This window comes from Palaemon carinicauda, chromosome 42 (assembly GCF_036898095.1).
Source record: "Palaemon carinicauda isolate YSFRI2023 chromosome 42, ASM3689809v2, whole genome shotgun sequence".
Lineage (NCBI taxonomy): Eukaryota > Metazoa > Arthropoda > Malacostraca > Decapoda > Palaemonidae > Palaemon > Palaemon carinicauda.
Window position 1 is genome coordinate 51966392 of NC_090766.1, and position 25001 is coordinate 51991392.

At 38.6% G+C, this 25001-nt stretch overlaps 1 protein-coding gene across 2 annotated transcripts in view; it reads right to left on the reverse strand.

The window, feature by feature from the left end:
• Positions 1-21940, reverse strand: part of LOC137632986 (protein spaetzle 4-like) — a 91948-nt gene extending 70008 nt beyond the window's left edge. The window contains exon 1 of one of the 2 annotated variants that reach the window (XM_068365137.1): positions 21839-21940. In XM_068365137.1, the coding sequence (XP_068221238.1) occupies positions 21839-21844 (6 nt within the window). In that variant the 5' untranslated portion in view covers positions 21845-21940. Of the gene's footprint in view, positions 1-3373; positions 3876-21838 lie in introns of those variants that run through there. The other variant, XM_068365136.1, reaches the window with a different exon arrangement.
• Between the last annotated feature and the right edge of the window lie 3061 nt (positions 21941-25001).

Sequence of the window (25001 nt, forward strand, 5' to 3'; positions counted from 1 at the left end):
TCAAGATAAGGTAATGAGAGAGAGAGAATAAGGATCAAGATAAGGTAATGAGAGAGAGAGAGAGAGAGCATAAGGATCAAGATAAAGCAATAAAAGAGAGAAAGAGAGCATAAGGATCAAGATAAAGCAAGAAAGAGAGAGAGAGAGAGAGAACATGAGGATCAATATAAAGCAATAAAAGAAAGAGAGAGCATAAGGATCAAGATAAAGCAAGCAAGAGAGAGAGAGAGCAAACGGATCAAGATAAAGCAATAAAAGAGAAAGAGAGCATAAGGGTCAAGATAAAGCAAGAGAGAGAGAGAGAGAGAACATGAGGATCAAGATAAAGCAATAAAAGAGAGAGAGAGAGAGAGAGAGAGAGAGAGAGAGAGAGAGAGAGAGCATAAGGATCAAGATAAAGCAATAAAAGAGTGAGAGAGAGAAACATAAGGATCAAGATAAAGCAATAAAAGAGAGAGAAACATAAGGATCAAGATAAAGCAATAAAAGAGAGAGGGAGAGAGAGAGAGAGAACATAAGGATCAAGCAAAAGCAATAAAAGAGCATAAGGATCACGATAAAGTGAGAGTGAGAGAGAGAGAGCATAAGGATCAAGATAAAGTAATGAGAGCGAGAACATAAGGATCAAGATATAAGTAATGAGAGAGAGAGAGAGCATAAGGATCAAGATAAAGCAAAAAAAGAGAGAAAGAGCATAAGGATCAAGATAAAGCAAGAGAGAGAGAGAACATGAGGATCAAGATAAAGCAATAAAAGAAAGAAAGAGAGAGAGAGAGAAACATAAGGATCAAGATAAAGCAATAAGAGAGAGAGAGAGAGAGAGAGAGAGAGAGAGAGAGAGAGAGACATAAGGATCAAGATAAAGCAATAAAAGAGAGAGAAACATAAGGATCAAGATAAAGCAATAAAAGAGAGAGAGAGAACATAAGGATCAAGCTAAAGCAATAAAAGAGCATAAGGATCACGATAAAGCAAGAGAGAGAGAGAGAGAGAGAGCATAAGGATCAAGATAAAGTAATGAGAGCGAGAACATAAGGATCAAGATAAAGTAATGAGAGAGAGAGAGAGAGCATAAGGATCAAGATAAAGCAAGAGAGAGAGAGAGAACATAAGGATCAAGACAAAGCAATAAGAGAGAGAGAGAGCATAAGGATCAAGACAAAGCAATAAAAGAGAGAGAGATAAAGCAATAAGAGAAAGAAAGAGATAAAGAAAGAGAGAGAGAAAGAGAGTGCTTAAGGATCAAGATAAAGCAATGAGAGAGAGAGAGAGAGAGAGAGAGAGAGAGAGAGAGAGCATAAGGATCAAGATAAAGTAATGAGAGCGAGAACATAAGGATCAAGATAAAGTAATGAGAGAGAGAGAGAGAGAGAGAGCATAAGGATCAAGATAAAGCAAGAGAGAGAGAGAGAGAGAGAGAGAGAGAGAACATAAGAATCAAGACAAAGCAATAAGAGAGAGAGAGAGCATAAGGATCAAGATGAAGCAATAAAAGAGAGAGAGATAAAGCAATAAGAGAAAGAAAGAAAGAGAAAGAGATAAAGAAAGAGAGAGAGAAAGGGAGAGAGAGAAAGAGTGCTTAAGGATCAAGATAAAGCAATGAGAGAGAGAGAGATAATAAGGATCGAGAGAGAGAGAGAGAGAATAAGGATCAAGATAAAGCAATGAGAGAGAGAGAGAATAAGAATCAAGATAAAGCAATGAGAGAGAGAGAGAAAGGATCAAGATAAAGCAATAAAAAGAGGGCATAAGGATAAAGATAAAACAAGAGAGAGAGAGAGTGCAAGGATCAAGATCAAACAATAAAATGAGAGAGAGAGAGTACAAGGATCAAGATCAAACAATAAAATGAGAGAGATAGTACAAGGATCAAGATCAAACAATAAAATGAGAGAGAGAGAGAGAGAGAGAGAGAGAGAGTACAAGGATCAAGATCAAACAATAAAATGAGAGAGAGATAGTACAAGGATCAAGATCAAAAAATAAAATATGAGAGAGAGAGAGAGAGAGAGTACAAGGATCAAGATCAAACAATAAAATGAGAGAGACAGTACAAGGATCAAGATCAAAAAATAAAATGAGAGAGAGAGAGAGAGAGAGAGAGAGAGATAGTACAAGGATCAAGATCAAACAATAAAATGAGAGAGAGAGAGAGAGAGAGAGAGAGAGAGAGAGAGAGAGTGTACAAGGATCACGATCAAACAATAAAATGAGAGAGAAGAAGAAGGATCTAGATAAAGCAGATAGAGAGAGAATAAGGATAAAGATCATACAATAAAATGAGAGAGAGAAAGAGAGAGAGCGATCAAGTACTAAGAGAGAGAGAGAGAGATCAAGTACTAAGAGAGAGAGAGAGAGAGAGAGAGAGAGAGATCAAGTACTAAGAGAGAGAGAGAGAGATCAAGTACTAAGAGAGAGAGAGAGAGAGAGAGAGAGAGAGAGAGATCAAGTACTAAGAGAGAGAGAGCGAGCTCTTGAACATAATGGGTCTACAGTTTTTACACCTGGGAAGTTTCCGCCGAGGAAATTTCGGGCAAGCCGGAGGTCAGGGCAATCGTGACTCGTGTTACCTCAAAAAGACGGCATATAGTGTAACCGGAAATGAGGCAAAGAAAATATTCGGGTTACGGACCGGAATTTTTCTTTTATTTCCTTTCGTAGTTCTCGTTGATTGAGTCAAGGGAAGCTAATTAATTATTTGAGAAGATAATAGAATGTTTGGTTTACATAGAAATGGATTGGAATATCTCTCTCTCTCTCTCTCTCGCATGGTTCTAATTGAACGATTCGAGGAAAGCTTTAGTCTAATTCTAACTATTTAAGAAGAAAATAGAATGTTTGGTCCATATAAAAATTGGTTGCAATCTCTCTCTCTCTCTCTCTCTCTCTCTCTCTGTTGTAATCCAACGATTCAAAAGAAGCTTTAGACTAATAATTATTTGAGAAAAAAAAAGTTTATAAACAGGGGTTGGAATATACTCTCTCTCATGGTTGTAATCGAAAGACTCAAATAAAGATTTATACAATGTAATCATAATTATTCGTGTAAATAGAATGTTTGGTTTATATAGAAATGGGTTGGAATTTTTCTCTCTCTCTCTCTCTCTCTCTCTCTCTCTCTCTCTCTCTCGGTGGACTGGAACCGCAAACCATCAGACTGACTTCACCAATTGCATGAGCGGACGAGTACACACATAAATAACTTTAAAAAAATTCCCCTTCATGAGATACAATAAGAAGAAAATTCCCATAAATTCCACGAACTGATAAAATCCACAACCTTGCACACATGTGAAACCCGCTTCGACCTTCCACAAGTTCCAACCATCAGTGAAAACGAACCCTTTGAAAACTAGGTCAAATAGCTACTTACTCCCAGAATGGGTAACAATCTGTATATCGGGGTCGTCATCCTCTTTCGACCCCGTTACTTGGGCCGTACACACATTTCCAAGTTACAGGTCAGTTGATAAATACTTTCAATTCACAATTATACAATTTGTTACGCTGCAATTGTCACTCCATCTTCTGAAGAACACGCAGAGTTATTCACGTTTGCACTTCGACACTTCTCTGGTCATTACGGATTAAGTCAAGTTTCCTAATTCAGGCATGACAAAGTGTTGTTTACATGTGATATCAATAAATGACTCGCTATTTACTTTTATGTGCAGTTACACATTGGGCGCATGTTCTATACAAAATTGCTATAATCCTCAGTGGTTAATTATTCACTTAAAAATAGCGACACTCTAAGGCAAGAACAAAATGAAGTCTCGGTTATCAAGTGAACGGAGCGAGAGACTTCAACGACCAACGGAAAAGGATTGAATAACGAGTTGCTCTCACGACACCTCACAAGAAACTGACTGGTTTTAGAATTGAGTGTTGTGTTGAGTTCAGCAGAGCCGCCTCTTCTTCTTCTTTTCTCGGTGTGCCAAATGTCGCCACCGGTCGATTTTCTCTTTCCTATTTGAATCACTATATTTGAATTAGTTTTATTATTCAGCTAGGTGCATTTAACTTAGGTTTACGACTGTCTTTTGCATTTGCCTATCTATTAAGTCATGCCGTAACAGATATTTTTAAAGTATAATTCGTTCCGGAAGAATGATAGAACTATGAATTTTGGTTATAATTATAGAAAAAAAAATAGTTTATATCAAAATCATCGAGGATTCTTCGAAATTGAGCATAATTATTCTTTCCCTACACGTTTGACTAGAGCCCAGGTAAAATTCTTAAAATAAAACATGTTCAGTGGTGCTTCTCATTGCTAGATCAACAAAAGTTTTCTCTTTCCATTTTTAGATTTATTTGTGCATACACACGATGTTATGTAACAGTATTTATACCTGTATATAGTTCTGAAGTATTTACCAACGTCACCAGATAAATATACAGTTCTGATGAATTGTTCTAGTCGAAAGTTGGAACTTTTTTTTCTTTCAGCAGGGAAAATTGAAAAGTTACACTTTCTTTTCCAAACGGTTAAAACAGGTTATTTGTGAACAGCAGAACTGCAATGCAATTTCCCCTTCAGATGTTCACATATTTGCTACGTTGTTCATTATGACAAGTCAAAGGATCCAATAACTCTCTAGATACTACCGCTAGAGAGTTATTAGTTCCTTCGACTCGCCAGACATACTGCATTGGACTCCCTCTCTCTGGTTACGGCTCATTTCATGTCTCTACACATACACAGAATAGTGTGGCTTATTTTTTACACATTCTCCTCTTTCCTCTTACACTTGACAACACTGAAATTACCAAACAATTCTTCTCTCAAGAGGATACCTACTGCACTGTAATTGTTCAGTGGCTACATTTTCATCTTGGTGAGGGCAGAAGAGACTCTTTAGCAGCTCTTCTAGGAGAAAGACACTAAAATCAAACCATTTTTCTTTAGTCTTAGGTAATGTCATAGCCTCTGTAGCATGGTATTCCACTGTCTTGATTGAGGGTACACTCGGGCACACTATTCTACCTTGTTTCTCTTCCTTTTGTTATTTTGAAGTGTTTATCCTCTTTTTATTTTTAAGTTATATGAAAGATTAATTTTAATGTTATTGTTGTTCTTAAACTTCTTGTAGTTTTTCCTTATTTCCTTTCCTCAAATATTTTCCCTGTTGGAGCCATTGAACTTATAGCATCTTGCTTTTCCAAATAGGGTTGTAGTTTAGCAAGTAATAATAATAATAATAATAATAATAATAATAATAATAATAATAATAAAATAGTGGTAGTAGTAGTAGTAGTAGTAGTAGTAGTAGTAACACCCATGGTCTATAGAACATTCTATAGATCTTAATAATGCCATTGTGATAGATGCGTAAAAAAAAAAGAAGAAAAAAACAGTAAACGTCACTAGACTAGTTGCTTATAATAAATACAGACAAAGAAACCATAATAAGTAAATGGTAGATGTAAATGGAGGCTATATGCCACTTTAGGTTCTGGGGAGAATTTGTTGTTGTTGGAGATTACCTGGCCGGACTGGCCCTTACGGCCAGGAACGGGCTCTTCTCTTGCACACTTGCAGCCCGTAGGTGTTTGGTTTGATTTTTTGGGTAGTTGGTTGTGGGATTATCTGCAGCTTTTATTTGCTGGTGGTTTTTAGGATAGGATGTGGGTTAGGGATGATAATAAGCAACGATTTTCTTTGCTTATTTTAGAGGCACCCCTGTCTCTTTATGGGAGAGGAAGAAGGTGACGGAGGGGAGGAGGCATCCCGTCCCCGTCGTTTAGTTGGAGAGAAAGACTCGAGGTATAGCACTGTGTCCCAATGAGTAGAAGAGGTCGGGAAGGAGTTTGGAACGGTTCAGTTGGAGATATTGGTATGGGAGAAGTAAAAAACTTCCTTAGTGGCTTAAGCTCATGTTATTAGAATGAGTGATGGCGTGAAGTTTCAGCCGAGTGTGAGAGCTGAAAAAGAGAGTTGGTTAGCGGCTGTGAGTAGTAGAGAAAGGGTGGAATAAACATTCCTGTACCTAAAGATACTAGAACAAAAATAAAAATAAAATTTTGCTTATCATTGTGGTCATTGAGACGTCTATGTGCTACTTGGTTGAGAGGGATTTGCCAGTTGCACAGATACCACAGTCGCAGTCTGCAAATGATAACCGACTTGATGGGGAATTTATCTTGCCAAGTGGATATGGTACTAGATTTGTTGCTTCGATGTACCATTTTGCTGATCTTCATCCATCAAGGAAGGCTCGCCTTACTTCGCTAGTCTTTTGGAAGTTGCAAAAAGTTGCCATTCGATTCTTGATAGTCTTCAGTGAAGGTTGAAGTGTGATACTTATTATCTGGCACATTAGGGCAGATTTGGCTAGGTAATCTGCTTCTTCATTGCCAGTGATTCCGGTGTGACTTGGGATCCAATTCAGAGTTACTTGCCTGTTGTTGCTTTGGTGGGCTAAGGCTAAGTACTGTATTGCTATGATAAGGTAGACATTTTCAGTAGGTTCTTTGTTGCCGAGAGCCAGAATGGCTCCTCTCAAATCTGTATGAATTGTTGTATTCCCTTCTTGTAGATTGGCAGTGTTCTAGGGCTTTGGCCCTAGCTCGGTTTGTAGCGTGGAGGCGTGGTTTGAAAGCCTCCAATTTTCTCTGTAGCCTGATGGAGAGAAGACTGCAGCCACTGCTGCAGGAATGTCAGGGTCAAGTGATCCATCAGTATAGTATATGTTGGGAGCTGAGGTGTTGCCGATTGCATTTTTAGCTGCTTCTGTGAGTTGCTCTGGTGTGCAGAGAACTTTGCTTGCTGCTGGAAGAATAGTGAAGATGTCCTTAATGGGGTCTGGAGACCATGGGGCAGGAGTGCTGTAGCCATCATACTTTTGTTGCCCCTTAGTCTTGTGGGCTTCATTTTGCATATACATTCCTCTAAGTGTGTCCAACAGTCTCTTTGCATGTGATTTTGGCGGGTCTATCTCTTCCGCCAGAGGGAGAAGTCTTAAGTTTATTATTCAGAGGACACTGTCTGCTTTGATTGACTGGAATATGATACTAAGGTTCCTGATGTCGATCCTGGCTGAAAGGGAAATTAGGTAAGTTTCGGCTCTTAACAAGCAGTCTGGTTCACATTGGAGAGCTGCGGATGAGTCTCAGGGCATGTTTTGTAGCACTTCTAATGATGCTTTTTGAGTTTCAGTCAGCGAGGTGAGCATAGGTGCTGCATAGTCGATGCGAGATCGAATTGCTTGAACGAAAAACAGTCTTAGGAGGCTGTTTGATACTCCTTGTTTGAGGGCAGTCATTCGTTTCATGGCTGAAAGACAAATTTTTGTTTTCTCTCCAAGGTGGGTTACTTCATTGGCTGGTGATAGAGTTTTGCTGATAATTACTCCTAGATACATGAATTGACTCACCCATTTGATGGGTTCACCCATCAGAGTGAAACCGAGGGTTTTGTGGGTGTTTTATGGCCATGGTTTTGGTCTTGTTAGTGTTTATCTTAGGCCAAGGTCATTGCATTTAGCCTGGATCATGTCCAGTGCCTTTTGGGTGGTTTTTTCGTGCGTGTGCTTTATGCAGGCAGATGATGCATATGTCACCGGCGTATATGAAGATTTCCACTCCGTTTGGGAGGTCTAAAGTGGCTAGATTCTCTATAAGTAGGTTGAACAGATAGGAGCTTGGTATGCCCCCTTGTGGTGTTCCATTTTCTAGGGGAATGAATTCCAAGGTTTTCCCTTGAAAGGTGACTCTGGCTTCTCGGTTCAGCGTGTAGTTCCGAGTCCAGGCCAGTAGATGTCCTTTTACTCTTTTTTTCAACAAATGTGAAGAGGATGAATTGACTCACCCATTTGATGGGTTCACCCATTTGATGGGTTCACCCATTTGATGGGTTCACCCATCAGAGTAAAATTCTGAGGGTTTTGTGGGTGTTTATGGCCATGGTTTTGGTCTTGTTAGTGTTGATCTTAGGCCAAGGTCATTGCATTTAGCCTGGATCATGTCTAGTCCCTTTTGGGTGGTTTTTCATGCGTGTGCTTTATGTGGGCAGATGATGCACATGTTACCGGCGTTTATGAAGATTTCCACTCCGTTTGGGAGGTCTAAAGTGGCTAGATTCTCCCTAAGTAGGTTGAACAGATAGGAGCTTAGTATGCCCCCTTGTGGCTTTCCATTTTCTAGGGGTATGAATTCTGAGGTTTTCCCTTGAAAGGTGACTCTGGCTTCTTGGTTCAGTGTGCTGTTCCGAGTCCAGGCCAGTAGATGTCCTTTCACTCTTTTTTCAACAAATGTAAAGAGGATGGCTGGAGAGCTGGCTAGCTCAAATACTTTCTCAAGATCGAGAAAGAGGACAAAGGCTTTTTTGTCGCTGATTGTTGTAAGAACATCGGTTATGCATTCTTGAGTGCTTATGCCTTTCTTGTAGGCATACAAGCGGTGATGTAGTGGGCCTATTTTCCATTGAAGTCTGTCAAGTACCATTCGTTCAGCTACTTTCTTGGTGCAGCTGGTTAAAGCTATGGGTTGATAGGTGTCTGGTTCTTTGGGTTTTGTGTCCTTTTGATTCCATGTTATTGTGTGGATTCTTTCTGTTTGTGCTCTGTTGATTAAATGCAAGTACACCAACTTTGCTGGGCTTCCCATGTTCCTTAGCATACTGTATGTCATTAAGCCGGCTCCAGGGGCAGTGTCCTTTTTACTTTTTGCAAGAGTTATTCCATGGGGTAGGGACTGTCTGTGTCATCTCTCATGGTGGGTGGCTTCTATAATATTATTCCTGGTTGGGAGCAGTGTTCTCTGCATGTTTATGGTTTGCAGAGGAAGATTTGCGCTTTTGACTCGGTCGACAAAGTTACTAACAATTCTATTTGCTTCTGTTAATGGGTCTGGGTGCGTAACTCTGAGTGTATTGTATTTCCCAGAGATCTTGTTGAACAAACCCCATATTTTTGCTAGGGATGTGTTGATGTTGGTTTCATGGCACCATGAATACCATTAGTTTATTTTCACCTCCAGTGTTACTTGTAAGGAATGTTGGGTGATTTCCACGAGTAGATCATGAAGTTCATCAGTTCTGTATCTTCTGAAGAGCTTAACGGTTCTGTTGATTCTTGCATTCATTTCATTGATGCGGCTGTTGTAGTACCAGGCATCAGCGTGTTTTGTTCAAGAATGCTTTTTCTGAGGCATGGATATATTGGCGGCAGCATCTAGTTGCTTGTTGAAGTCAAGTGATAGGGTGGAGATGTCATTGTGAGGGCTCTTGATGTATTCTTGAGCCCATTCTGTCATAGCTGACTCGAATCTTGCCCAGTTTGCAAGGTCTGGGTTCCACCTTTTCGTGGGTGGAGGTGGAGGAGGGTATTTCTCCAATTTGAGTTCAATTTCTAAGGCAAGGTGATCACTTGTTAGCACAGGATGCAGTCGCCATTTAGCACCCCTTTGGATGGCGAGGTCTAGATGACTACCCCTTAGATGGGTTGCTTCCGACACATTGTTAAGCAATGTTACATCAGGATATTCTTGCTGTAGGGCATGTAAGTGTCTGCCTGTCTGATTTGTTGCTGATGTTGAGTTCAGAAATGGGTGGCGAGTGTTGAAGTTGCCTGCAATGATCATGTCATCCTCAGAAGTGGCGGCAAAGAGCCGCTCTGCATTGATGATTTGGTTTGAGATTTGTAGAGATTGTGGACTGTGAGGGTTGTGGCTAGTAGAGATATCTGAACTCTGAGTATCTATGCCTCTGTCCCACAGTCGATGCTTTGTACTCTTTTTGAGGGGATGCTATTCTTGATGAGAGTCTTTAATCCTCTCGTTGTTGGTGTTAGATACGTGGTGTACACTCTGTATCCTGAGAATGAAAATGGTGTATTCTCATTTAACATGGTTTCTTGCAGCACAATGATGTCTGGATTTTGCACTGAAGTTTGCGAATTGTAGGAAGGCGAACTAGTTTCAGAGTCCACAGGCATTCCATTGGAGTACTTTCACTTTAGTGTTGTTGAGAGTATCTTTGTTGTTGTTTGTGGTTGTGTTAGGATTGTTTGCTGGAGGGATTATAAAGGGACTAGAGCTTGGAGTTCCTGGGTGGCATTAACAAAACTGAAATCATCAAAGGACTACTGAGAAAACTTAATCTTTTGAGACTTTAAAAAATTACAAAGGACGTTTGAAATGGCAGCTATAAAGGCCCCCGTGGGACAAGTGATGGGGTCGTAATCGTTCCAATCAGTGATGGGTGGTACTAAGGAAGTGGAGGGGCGTGAGGCGCTTGAACGGCTTCCGACAGTGGGACTAGGAAGGCTGGGAAAATCACTTAAAAAATTGGAGGTGATTGGTGTGTGGGTTTCAGGTGCGGAGGAGGATGAGGAAGGTTGTGGTCGGGTCTGCTGAGAGGAAGTGAAAGGGATGGAAGGAGAGGTAAATCTTAGTAGTGAGGGTTTGGAAGGAGTGTGGGAGGGTGATCGTTTTGACTTTGGAGGATGCCTAGGAGGGCGTTGAGGTTTTGGTTCTTGGAGAGGACTTGGAGGAGAAGGAAGTTCAGGAATGTCATGTCTGGAGGGATTAGGATTAGGTCGGGAGGTGCAGTTGGTTGGAGGAGGGGTGTGGTTGGTTGGAGGTTGGCGAGTTCGATGTGGCTGACGTGGCTGCAGGTTGTAGTGGCGGTCTGCTCCCTGGAGGTTGGCGATGCGCTGCAGTCTTGCAGGACATCTGTCATGCTAAGCATGGTGAGGTCCTCGACAGTTGGGGTACTTGGCAATGGTGTGGTGTCCGGCATTGAACCTGACGATGCAGTAGGCTGTAGAGTGCAGTCTGCTGCTGCAAACTGCACACACCTCTGAGCCTGTGCAGCAGCTCCTGTGGTGCCCCAATTTCTGATACCTGAAGCATCTGAGGGGTTCTCGGAAGTACTCTTCTATGTAGAGGGTACCCCAGTGGCCGAAGGAGAGCTGTGGAGGTCGTAGTCCCTCGACGACTCCCTCCAGCTTGTGGTATCTCCTTCCAGCTTTCCCTTCACATCTCTTGGCTGAGAGAATGGAAGGGTGGATTAGCATAGGTTCAAGTGGCAGGTCAAGGTCGTATACTACGATGATAGTCGTTGGTTTGTCGACTGGGTTGAGGTGTAAGACGTTGTCTCGCTGCTCCAGGAACTCCTTGGTTTGATGGTCCTGGGCTGATATGACAAATTGTCCCCTGTGATTGGAAAGAATTTTAATCTTCAGGTGTGGGTTCCTGGCCTCCATGGCAGCTATGGCAGCATAATAGGTCGTGTTGGGGCCAGGAGTGAACCTGAATCTGGTTGGATGGGTTGGGTGGGTTGATGTGTCGTTGGTGGTCTGCTGTGGAGGTGGTTGCTGGGCAGGATGAGCGGTGGTATTCTGGCTGTCTTCTTACTTTTACGGGTTTATTTCTCGCCCTCCATCAGACACTAAAAGTCTGTTCAGGCGGGCCTTGGTGTGTGAAAATAATTTAATTTCTTTCCAGTTAATATTTTGCTCTGTATCTTTTCAGTTATTTCGCTAGCATTTGTATTCAGGCTTAAAAGTTTTCAGGTCACTATTATAACACTTTCTAAAAAGATAAGTCTTCAGGTTTTTCTTGAAACCTGCCACATTTTTGTTATTCTTGACATCAAGTGGAAGGTCGTTGAAGAGTTTCGGTGCAGCATAACTAAACGTTCTTCCTCCTATTGCATGATTCACACTTATTTCGAATAGTCTATGTGGGTCATCAGCATGTCTAACTCTTACAGCAGCGCTGGTAACTTGAGGGTAGGGGACCAAGCAATCCCGAAGATATTTAGGCTTATCACTTGTAAGTGATTTGTGAGTCAACAAGCAAATCTTAAATTCAATTCTAGCCTTAACAGGTAACCAATGTAGATCGATCAATGCAGGAGTTATTCTCTCCCGAAGTTTAATGCCTGCTGCTAGTTCTTCTTCATCAAGGTGCTGTTCTGTCTCTTCTTGATTGTCCCTTTGGGTTTTAAGGACTGGTTCCATTTCCGGTTGGGTGGTCGAGGTGGTTTTCTTCTTCCTATGGCTCCTCAAGGTGAGACATTTAGGCTTCTTTATCCTTCCCTTCTCCACTCTGGCACGAGGGTAGTCGGTAGGGATGGGGGAAGAGCCCCTGGCTGCCATCGCAAACACGCGATGGAAGCCTTCAGCTTTGTCGAACTTAACTGTTAGGTTTTCTGTAGTCTCAATAACACAAAACACAAAGGAGAGATGTGTTAAAGGCGCAGTTCAAATACAAAATCCGAACTCGCTAACACTTGGTGGGAAGGCTCACGGACAGAGCACTGAAAATTTCAGCTACTCTGATGTAAATTACGGCCGTGAATGTCTGGAGAGAAGAAAGAAGAAAACGGGCCTTAGAACAGCGAGTGCTAAGCTCAATTGCCATGCATATGATGACTTAGCGTTGTTATATTATGAGCATTTGACCAGTATTGCCATAAAACCAAATTTCAGTGCTGTAATATCATCGTCTTTTCACAATTCTTCTTCACTCAAGGGGTTAACTACTGCACTGTAATTGCTCAGTGGTTTTTTTCCTCTTAGTAAGGGTAGAAGAGACTTTAGCTATGGTGAGCAGCTCTTATAGAAGAAGGACACTCCAAAATCAAACTATTGTTCTGTAGTCTTGGGTAGTGCTATAACCTCTATACCATGGTCTTCCACTGTCTTGGGGTAGAGTTCTCTTGCTTGAGGGTATACTCTGGCACACTATTCTATATCTCTTCTTGTCGTTTCAATTTTTTATAGTTTATATGAAAAATCTAATTTGATGTTAATGATATAAAATATTTTAATTTTCTTCATTAATTCTCCTGAAGTTCATTTCATTATTTCCTTTCCTCACTGGGCTATTTTTCCTGTTGGAGTCCTTGGGCTAATAACATCCTACTTTTCCAACTAGGGTTATAGCTTAAATAATAATAATAGATATAAATTAGCCTACCTGTCGGCTATGAATTGGCGTGAACGTTAGCAGAGATTAAGAATCACCATGAAATAGGCCTATTGACTGAGAATCGGTCTTTCATTATATTGGAGTGGATAGCACCAGAAAGGGAAAGCTTTCCGGTTGCTCAGCAAATTTTTAACAGGTGAGATCTCTAGTCCCACCCCACTGGCCTTGATTTTAGCAATCCTCTACTTGCCAACGTGGAGTAAGTATTTCACCGTTGTTAATTATACTTTGAAAAGATGGGCACATCGGTTACCACATCCAGGTAATCAACCATGTTGTGGAAGGTGTTGGTGATCAAGGCAAGGCAATTAGAATCAGGCTACGGGCTCTTGCGTTAAGGCAGCCCGTAAGAGGGAAGTATTGGTGATGTATGGTATATAAATGAGCTGTTGATAGCCATTGAAGGCTTTTTGGTTGGAATCAAGCATCTCAGGTCATGCAGATAAAAGAGCATCTAGTTTGGGTCAGACATTGGCCTGAGAAAGATGTCTTATACCCATGGCCTTTGACTATCGTTAAAATACTGATGTGAAAAGTCAGAATATACAGTAGATGTAGTTGCATATTTGTGGGATATGAATATATATCGTTAATGGAAATGTGTAAAGGTTGGTGACTACTCAGAATCAAAAACGGATTCATGCATGTGAAGAGAAATGATAGAAACTAGTGAAACAGTTTGAAAGTGTTTAGAAGGGGAGAAAATTTAGATTCCTAGAGTAAACACGAGCACCAATAAAGGAAATTAAGGAGAGTTTGTAGTAAATATTACTGTTGATAGTGGATAAACGTAAAACTAGATTGTATTAATATCTGGGAGTTAACATGATGACTGATGGTAGGAATATATGAAATCAGGAATTTAACAGGACGTGTTCAAGACTGGGAAGAGAATCACAGACTAAGAGAGCCATGGAAGAAGCTTATGTAAGTATTGTTCAACCAACTCTCCATGAAAGTTCAAGTGTGAATGCTGAATGTTAGGAGCAAAATAGTTAAGCTCTGGCGATATGGTTAGTGTGGCAAACAATGCTAATTGAAATTTTCAAGATGTGGAGATATACTTCAGTAATGAGAAAATTAAAATAGCTGAAAGGGGGGATCAGTAGCTGAAATCATATTGTGTATGATTGAAAGTAAGGTAAGGACAGTGGCTCCTCAACATCCAGACCTTTTCCTTGATCACATATATTACAATGCAAAACTCATTTAAATTTCTAGGTGTGATTCTTTTTGTTGGACAACATCTTGCAGTCTGGGTATTGATATCTCGCACTGCCATTCAGTTGCTATTTTGTATATGTTAGGTCTACATAAGATTTTCCATAATTCTGACCAACCTTTGTAATCATATCTTCCCAGACTGTACAATGCAGTACATATTACTAGGTATGTAGCTAATTTTATGTCTTGTCCCCTCCATTATAAGGCCCAATAATACACAGTATTCTTGAATTTTTTTCAACTGTGGCCAGATTGTAGGCTGATCTTCCCAGTCTGATAGTTGAATCTGTAGATGCTACCGCTAGAGAATTATTGGGTCCTTTGCCTGGCCAGGCAGTACTACATTGGATCCTTCTCTCTGGTCACTGTTCATTTTCCCTTTGCCTACTCATACATGAATAGTCTTGCCTATTCCTTACATATTCTCCTCTGTCTTCATACACCTGACAACACTGAGATTATCAAACAATTCTTCTTTTAAAGGGTTAACTACTGCACTGTAATTATTCAGTAGCTACTTTCCTTTTGGTAAGGGTAGAAGAGACTTTAGCTATGGTAAGCAGCCCTTCTAGGAGAAGGACACTCCAATATCAACCCACTGTTCTCTAGTCTTGGGTAGTGCCATAGCCTCTGTACCATGGCCTTTCACTGTCTTGGATTAGAGTTCTCTTGTTTAAGGGTACACTCAGGCACACTATTATATCTAATTTCTCTTCCTCTTGTTTTGTTAAAGTTTTTATAGTTTATATAGGAAATATTTATTTTAATGTTGTTACTGTTCTTAAAATATTTTATTTTAAATGCTAATTACTTCTCTTATTTCATTGTTTCCTTTCCCCACTTGGTTATTTTTCTTGTTGGAGCCCCTTGGCTTATAGTATCCTGTGTATTAATAATAATGATAATAATAATAATAATAATAATAATGCTATACTGAACAGGTTGGCATAAATCTCATTTCAAAGTTTATATATGACTTATTCATTTAACATTGTTACTGACCTTAATATATATATATATATATATATATATATATATATATATATATATATATATATATATATATATATATTTTTCCATTTGCAGTCTATTTCTTACTTTCATATCTCTCATCCATGGTTGGACTGCTTTCCTTGTTGGAGCCCTTGGGCTTGCATCATTCTGTTTTTCCAATTAGGATTGTAGCTTTGGTAGTAATCGTAATAGTAATAGTAATTCAGAATGAATGTAAGTGATAGCTTGGTGTAAAGCGAGTATAATTTAGAACTGTTAAGAAGTGGGGCATGTAGTAGACCTAGAAAGTCCTGAACAGATAGTGAGAAAAAGGCAATGAAATACAAGGACTTTAATGTTCTTGAAGTTTAGAGTGTATGCAAGATAGATGAATAGCAATTTTTGTTGCAGAAGTATTTTCATATTTGGAGTTCACTGACATTCTACCAATTTGGATGTGATAGTGACTATTGTTTTAATTCTTCTCTGGCATTCCCCATATTACAGGAAATGTCTTGATGTTGATAAAAATATACAGGGCGATCAAAGAGTCTCTCTGCAGTGAGAATTAGAGGCCAATTACTCTCTTAGCCTTGTCATACCATGTAATAGTCCATTATCGTTCAAAATGCTTACTGCGGAGAGGCGTTTTAAACACCCTGTATATTTAGCCAATGGATTTTGGAGTGGTTGATGATAGTAGATTGTACGGTATTAATGAATGATAATAAGAAGACTGTGTAATGTAATGAAAGTTTTTACAACTTTTTCTAGATAGGGAAGTTTGATTTTAGTGGCCCTCTAGTTGCTAACATGGGCTAAATGTGTGTACCACTTGTTAACTGCTCTTTGAAAAGGTTGGTTCTTGGGTTACCACATCCACGTAATCAACCATGACCCCCTATTGTGGAAGGTGTTGATGATAAACGTAAGGCAATTCGAACCAGGCTATGGGCTCTTGCACTAAGGCAGCCTGTAATAGGGAAGTGTGGGTGATGTATGGTATATAGATGAGTTGACGATTGCTATTGAAGGCTTTTCGGTTTGAATCGAGCATCTCTTAGGTCATGCAGATGAGAGAACATTTAGTTTGGGCCAGACATTGGCCTGAGAAAGATGTCTTACACCCATGGCTGTTGACTATCCTTAAATATAGAGTGATGTGGAAAGGCATCACTGCAGAGAATAGAATCCTGAATTAAAAATTAGTAAAAGTTAACTGGAATGACGTTCCTAATCAAGCAGTTGAATCTGTGGAACTTCAGAAGTTCAAACTTGCAGAAAATGTTTTTGTGGTGAACAGATCACTAGGGATGAGCCTTTTCTAAATAAGAGAAAGGTCTCCAGACAGGACAACCAGAGCCAAGCGCTAGTCAAATATATCTGCCCATTGGGTATATGTTTGTTTCTGAAACAATGATGGAAAGTAGCATCGACCTTTAAGTACCAAGATATTCTAGAATACTAATAAGTGTTCCATTGGTAAATATATAAAACTTTCATTGCACATTGAAGACGACGGGCTTCTCTATGCAGATTCACAAATGAAGTCGTGGTTGGCAGATCCTATTTCAAGTGATTAAGTTTTGGTTGCGGAGAATCTCAAAGACTGAGATTGTTCAAATATGAAATGAGAAGTCTTATCAGCAGAATTAAGTCTTTTAACAAGGATCTTGGAAATTATGGAATTTTATTAAGGAGTCTTATGATGAAAATGAATGGCATAATAGATACACTATTTACTGATGGCTCCGGTGAATACAAGCGAACAAGAAGTATGGACTGCACAAAGGTATTCACTTTAATTGTGCTGTGCCTAGTGCCCTTGTCTTGTTGGCAAAATAAATTGCCAAGTTGTTACAAGCTACTATTACTCTAAATCCTTTGACAAAGTAATTAGAGAAGCTCTCATTTAAGCAAGCACATATCAAGTGCCTTCCATAATACTGTAGCTTCCTGAAACCTACCAGTGACTGGATAAAACAGTATTCGAATGATCTCTTCACCAAGATCCAAAGTAAAACCGATTTCAAGGTTTAAAGGTTGCTCATGAATGACAAAGCCCTAGATAGCAGGACAATGCCTTAGCTAGCAGGATAATGCTCTACTGGCAGAACAATGCCCTAGCTAGTAAGACAATGGCTAGAAGGACAATGCCCTAACTAGCAGGACAATGCCCTAACTAGCAGGACAATGCCCTAACTAGCAGGACAATGCCCTAACTAGCAGGACAATGCCCTAACTGGCAGAAAAATGCCTTAGCTGGCAGACAAATGCCCTAGCTAGCAGACAAATGCCCTATCTGGCAGAAAAATACCCTATCTGGCAGAACAATGCCCTTGCTGGCAGAACAATGCCCTTGCTGGCAGAACAATGCCCTTGCTAGCAAAACAATGCCCTAGCTAGCAGGACAAGGCCTTAGCTAGCAGGATAATGCTCTACTGGCAGAACATTGCCTTAGCTAGCAAGACAATGCCCTAGCTAGAAGGACAATGTCTTGGCTAGAAGGACAATATCAGAGACTCACCATATATACATATGATCTGCTCACATGCCCGCTCTCCACCCAAGTTTGGACCAGGGAGAACCTGGAAATGGCTGCTGATATTTCAGCAGGTAGGCCTATAGGCTCCCACAAATCCCCATCCTAAGTTCACCAAGATGGTGAGGTTGCAGTCACAACAAGAAACTAATGCGTTTGAGCGGGACTCAAACCCCAGTCTGATAATCACCAGGCAGGGACGTTTCCAAGAGGCCATCACAATATTAAGGGAATGCATATTGGGATTAAAAGCAGTTTTTGCAAGGAAAAAGCTTCTTATCTCATTGTCGAGTCTTTTGAAAATTTTGTTTCCGACACAGAAAAGCAATAGGATTGTTGGATTCAGCATTACTGGTACTATATAGAGTACTTTGTTACAGGGCACAGATTCTGTAAATGGTAGTGGTGAGATACGTGATCAACCTCAGTTTGAAATGGCGGGTAAATTTGATATCAAGCATACTTTAAATGAACTTAAGGTAGAAACAAAAGAAATGTGCAGTATTGAAGCTCATGGAATTGATGGCTTGCCAACTGAAGTTTGTTATTATTTATTATTATTATTCCTAGCTAAGCTACAACCCAAGTTGGAAAAACAAGATGCTATAAGAACAAGGCCTCCAACAGGGAATATATCTCCGTGTGGATAGGAAATAAAGAAATAAAAATACTATATGATAAGTAGTAAATAAAGAATATAAAATATCGTAAGATCAGTAAAAATGTTAAAACCAATATGTGATATATAAACATCTAGAATACTGTGTAGTATTGAACCTTATGATGCAGAAGGCATGGCTGTTAGAATTAACTCTATACCTTGTACAGTACTACTTACAGGACGGTACAGTCTGGAAAGATCTAAACGCAAAGGATGGTCAGAATTTTAAAAAATCTTATGGAATATGCATAAAGAACTAACTGAACGACACTGGTAGAGATTATCAAGAAATTTTAATAGACAACAAGTTTTTGTCTAAGAAATTAAGTTAAGATTCAGCACCTGAAGACCAGACATGAGAACAATACTCAAAACAAGGTAGAATGAAAGAATTAAAACTTCTTCAGAATAGATTGATCACCAGAAATGTTAAAAGACTTCTTCATTAAGCCAATTCTTTTGTGAAATTGAAGAAACAGACCGAATGTGTTTCTCAAAAGTAAATTTGCAATCAGGAATCACACCTAAAATTTAATAGTAGTTCTATAGAGTTACAGAAACATTATAATGCAGAGATCAGGATTTGGAGGAACCACTGTCCACGACCTACTTACAATCATACTTTGACTTTTTGTTAGGATTGAACTTCCTGCCCCATAATTTGCACCGTACACTAATTTTAGCTAGATCTCTGATAAGGGATTCAGCAACAACCAAATCTACATTCAGAAGATGGAATTGATACAAAGAGAGTAGCATCACCTGCAAATGCAATGAGCTAGTTTTCTATGCTAAAACCACGTCATGTATATATAGTATGAAAAGTAATGGGCTAAGAACATTACCCTGAGGAACATCTGATATCACATTCTTATACTCGCTATGGCGCCTATCAACAGCTAATCTTTGCATTATTACTTTAAAAATCAATAATGATGCTAAGAAAAGACCTAACCACTCCCAACTGTTTGAGTTTGCAAACAGGGGCCTTATAATTAACATGATCAAAGGCAGCACTCAAATAAAAGCCAATCATACGAACTTCCCGATTACAATCAAGGAATTTCTCTACAGCATTAGAGATTGTAAGAAAGGCATCACATGCTCAAAGGCCTATGCTAAAACCAAACTGAAAACTAAGGAACAGTTTATTACTTTCAGCAGACCTATTTAGACATTTTGCCTAAAGATGTTCAAAATCTTTAGATGACATGAGAGTTATGGAAATTGAGCGGTAATCAACAGGGCTAGAGATATCACAAATAGATTTACCTAATGAAGTAACATTTCCAATTATCCAACAAGTGCAAAAAGAATCTCTTCTTGCCAACTTGCTGCAAATAAGAGACAACTTAGGAGCTATGAAGTCAAGTCCTTATAAAAAGCAAAGAAAAATAATTGGGTTCTACAACTCCACAAGTATCAAGGTCCATCACGAGTGTTCGGACTCTACTAGACAAAGTAGACTTAATGTATGCTACTCTACAGGAATTGACCGGATGTAGATATTTTTTACATGTTCATCAAACTACAGCAGGGATTTTGATCATGATATTCTACTCTAGAAATAACGTTTTCTTTATGATAAATAGGATGCAAAAATCTTGAGAAGCTTGTACAAGCGTCCATAGTACCTATAGACTTGGTGAACTATTTTGAATAGGTACGAAGACAGCTTTTCCAGAGGCTGGAAAAACCTGTTGGTCTATCCAAACTCTCAAACCATTTCACAAGACTATGAAAACAAGAATATCATACAGCGTAGGGGAGTTTGATTGGATTCATACAAATTTAGATATAATGCCTCGGACTGGGTCCGTGGATACCATTCAACCAAAGGTGCAATTGTGGGGAAAACACCCCAAGTTACACTGACGAAAGTAAAAAAAAAAATGATTGGACAGAAAGATGGAAGAAATTAAATGGGAATGAGGTTAAATACGAGATTGAAATATGGATGCGTCTGGGAGCCGAAGCAAGACTGCAAATAGACTCTTCAGTAATGTCTACAGTTCCCGGTATGAGGTGCACCGACGACAATAACTCCTTAAGGAGTTAGTAAAGTTAAATGGAGATTGCTAAAATTGTGGTGGCTGGCATCAAAACTGATTAACATGAAATTTACCTGTTTGTTTTATTAGACACTCTGATGAGGAGAGACTGGTTTGGTTCTTACATGACAACCAAAGGGTTAATGCTAAGATAAATGAACTGAATTTAGAACAATGGATTTAAATTATATAAATGAAGCTTTCTTGTAGCACAAATTATGCCAAAAGAATGAATAAGTTATTATATAACAAGAAGTTGCCCAGAAAAATTTCTTTTTTTTACTTGGATGGCCACTTAATGGAAAAATCTATACTAATGATTTTTTGATCCCTTCTCAAAACATTATTTGGAGTTTGAAAAAAAAGAGCCTCATGATCAACACAGTCAAAAGGTAGCACTAAAATCAAGGCCTATCATATAAACTTCCTGACCACAATCAAGAGATTGTTGTACAGGATTGGAGATTGTACGAAAGGCATCACATGCTACAAGGAATTTGCAAGAGCCAAATTGCAAACTAGGTAACAGATGATTACTCCCAGCAAAATTATTTGGACTTTTTACCAAAAGACGCTCAAAAAGTTTTAGATAATATGGGGGTGATTAGACTTTGCTAGACAATGGGAAGTACATTGTTTTCAAAGGTAGAAAAGGTTATAATTTGGTTGTTAGTCAACTGTCCTAACTCTCAGCTTGTGTGAAGAGAGGAAAAACACAAATGCATTTAACTAATCATTACTCTCTTCATTTCACTCTTTCTCTTCACATAATATACAGATGGACACAGAAGTCCCTGGCACACCACGCCAAGCAATGCACCCTGTCACACTCTTATTATGCGACTACTAATCAAACAGATAGTGTAGGGAGAGATGGCAGGAACTCGCCGTGCAATAAGGATGTGGCTGGGTACACTTCTTCAGAGAGAGGTGTACCGAGAATTCATGTTTCCAACTGTACATATAAAAGTTTCCCATCTAATTATTATGTAAATAATCATAGAATAAGTGATTTAACCAATCAAACAAAATAATTTTTCATGTACAGTCACTCATATAAGTTTATGGATGTCCGGGTGTTTGAGAGAGATTTATACTCCACACCTTTCTGGACGACAGGTGTCTGGGAGCGCGAGACCGGACAAATATTCAACTATACAGTTGACCGTTTTCGCACTCCCAGACACCTGTCGTCCAGAAATGGGTGACATAGAAATCTTTCTTAAACACCCGGACATCCATCAACTTATATGAGTGACTGTACCTTACAGTAACTTCTTCACTCAAGGGATTAACTACTGCACTGTAATTGTTCAGTGACTACTTACCTCTTGGTAAGGACGGAAAAGACTTTAGTATCGCAATTATAAATAATACAATTCATATCAATGGTGAACAATTATTAAGGCAATACCACTTTCTTACCTGCATGAAACCTTTGGCTAAGAACCTTTTCTATTTAAAGCTTCGAGAATTTAAAGTTCATTTCTTCACTATCACTTGTATTTATTCTTCGGTCACCAATTGTTGACTGACTGGGTGCTGCGGTGGTTTACAGACGTCAACTCGGACCAGTTAGGCAAATAGATCGCTCATAAGAACGCTCGTAAAGAAAGTGGCTAAATGGAGATAACAACGCAAGATTCCTAATAGGAATTGCATTTATTGTTATTTTGCTGAAAGCAGCAAGTCAGGGATAGATATTACTTTGTAAGATACATGAAATTATTATTATCATTATTATTATTGTTACTTGCTAAGCTACAACCGTAGTTGGACAAGCAGGATGCTATAAGCCCAGGGGCTCCAACAGGGAAAATAGCCCAGTGAGGAAAGGAAAAAAGGAAAAATAAAATATTTTGAGAACAGTAACATCAAAATAAATATCGCCTATATAAACTATATAAACTTTAACAAAACAAGAGGAAGAGAAATTAAATAGAATAGTGTGCCCGAGTGTACTTTCAAGGTGTTTAAACATGATCTTGGCTTAGACAAGCAAAAGTTAGAACAACTGAACAAGCCTATAACCAAACCTAAAGATACGAAAAACAAAATTAATCTTAACACCAAAAAATTTCGAAAACAAACACCAACAATAAACTAAACAAGAAATCCGCTAGTTAAAACCCGTAGTTACCTTCAAATAAAATGGAACAAATAATAATTTCAATGTTAGCTATGGTAAGCAGTTCCTCTAGGAGAAGGACATTCCAAAATGAAACCATCATTCTCTAGTATTGGGTATTGCAATAGTCTCTGTGTCATGGCCTTCCACTGTCTTGGGTTAGAGTTCTCTTGCTTGAGGATAACACTCGGGCACACTATTCTGTTTCCTTATTTCCTTTCCTCGCTGGACAATTTTTCCTGTTGGATTCCTTGGGCTTATAGTATATTACATTTCAAAATAGGGTTGTATCTAAGCTATTAATAATAATAATAATAATTATTATTCTTAAAAGTATTTGCGTACTTGACAAAGGTCACACAACATGTAGAGTTCTCTTGCTTGAGGGTAACACTCGGGCACACTATTCTGTTTCCTTGTTTCCTTTCTTCGCTGGGCAGTTTTTCCTGTTGGAGTCCTTGATCTTATAGTATCTTACATATCAAATTAGGGTTGTATCTTAGCTAATAATAATAATAATAATAATAATAATAATAATAATCCTTAAAAGTATTCGTGTACTTGACAAAGGTCACACAACATATAGAGTTCTCTTGCTTGAGGGTAACACTCCCTGTTGGAGTCCTTGGGCTTATAGTATCTTATATATCAAATTAGGGTTGTATCTAGCTAATAATAATAATAATAATAATAATAATCCTTAAAAAAGGTCATACAACATGTAAGTGAAACAACTTATTTACATAGACATAATCATTTATTAGACTGTTACTCCAAACATCTATATTCTCCATCACCAGATATTCAGAACAGTCTTTGCCCTTCTTCTCGTCACTTTGCTGTGCACATCAAGTAACAAATGATACATTTTGAAAACGTTCCTTTGAAAGGAGATCAAAGAAACATTTTTGAAAAAGTTTCTTTGAAAGGTCTAAGAAAAATTCTTGTAAATGTCCCTTCAAAAAAAGATCAAAACAACATTTTTAAAGCATTCCTTTGGAAGATCTAAAACCATTTTTTAAAACGTTCCTTTGAAAGGATAAACATTTTTGCAAACATTCCTTTAAGAGGATATCAAACATTTTTGCAAACGTTCCTTTGAAAGGAAATAAAACATTTTTAAAAACATTCGTTTGAAAGGATAAACATTTTTGCAAACGTTCCTTTGAAAGGAAATGAATTTTTTTAAACGTTCCTTTGAGAGGATCAATTTTTTTAAAACGTTTCTTTAAAAGGAGACGAAAGAAACATTTTTAAAATGTTCCTATAAAAGGAGATCGAAGAAACATTATCGAAAACGCTCCTTTGAAAAATGTTTGAACACGTTCCTTTGAGATATCTAAAAACCATGACCTGGCTTTATCTATAACGAAACGTTTACCTGATGAAAAGCAACATACCAAAGATATTGATCTTTCGAACATATACGAGTATATACATTTGTCTGTAGTTTGCATCAGATTACCTTCGTGAGACTTGTTTGGACCTCAGGTTTTGAACCACGTAATCTTTCATTCTGATGTCCCACGTTGCGTTGAGACAAGATCCTTTGGCAAATATTGCGAAGACTAAATATAAAGTTACTGTGCGATTTTGCAATGAAATATGGTAAAGGTTTATGACTAAACCAATAGGATTCAATGTTATTTTTATTTTGCATCTTAATCATAATGATAACTCCAATAAGAAATAGTAGTAATATCAATTGTACAAATACCGTCGAAGTATGGAGAGGTCTTTTAATCTCACACTAGAATTGCTTGCTGAAAACAAGGATAACTCTTCTAGTCGTTGTTACTGTTCTTAAAATATTCTATTTAAATGTTCATTACTTCTAAAATAGTTCACTTATTTCCTTTCTTCACTGGGCTATTTTTCCCCGTTGGAGCCCTTTGGGCTTATAGCATCCTGCTTCTCCAAATAGGATCGTGGCTTAGCTAGTAATAAAAAAAAATAAGAATAGTGCCACCCATTTTATGCCTAATGTGACAAAATCTTCCGCTGAAGACGAGAAATATATACATAAATATTTAATCATAATATATGGACTATAGTTTATTAATATCCTTCGCTTAAAAGTTATTTTGTCATGATTCTCATTTGATTGAGTTGAATAATCGTTTTCTAGTCTTAGACGAGACAAATTGGTTTCATTAACTGTCTTTGGTGCATATCTATCAATAGAAAACGGCCTTCCCTCTGGAGATCATAAACTTCCAAGTCGATGTTGCACTGTTTCAGTCTCCGGTATCTTGAACTCTTTCCCACCTGTGTTTCCACAACTATATGATCATTCATTTATGTCATTTTCATCTGCTTGCTTCATTCCGTATATTGACGTTGTTTCTTCTAAAAAAAGAAAGAAAAAAAAGATGGAAAAGTTGGACAAGGAACCAGCCACCCTAGAAAGCTGCAGAATCCTTTAAGGACTGGCTGAACAATTTTATCTTAATGTTACTC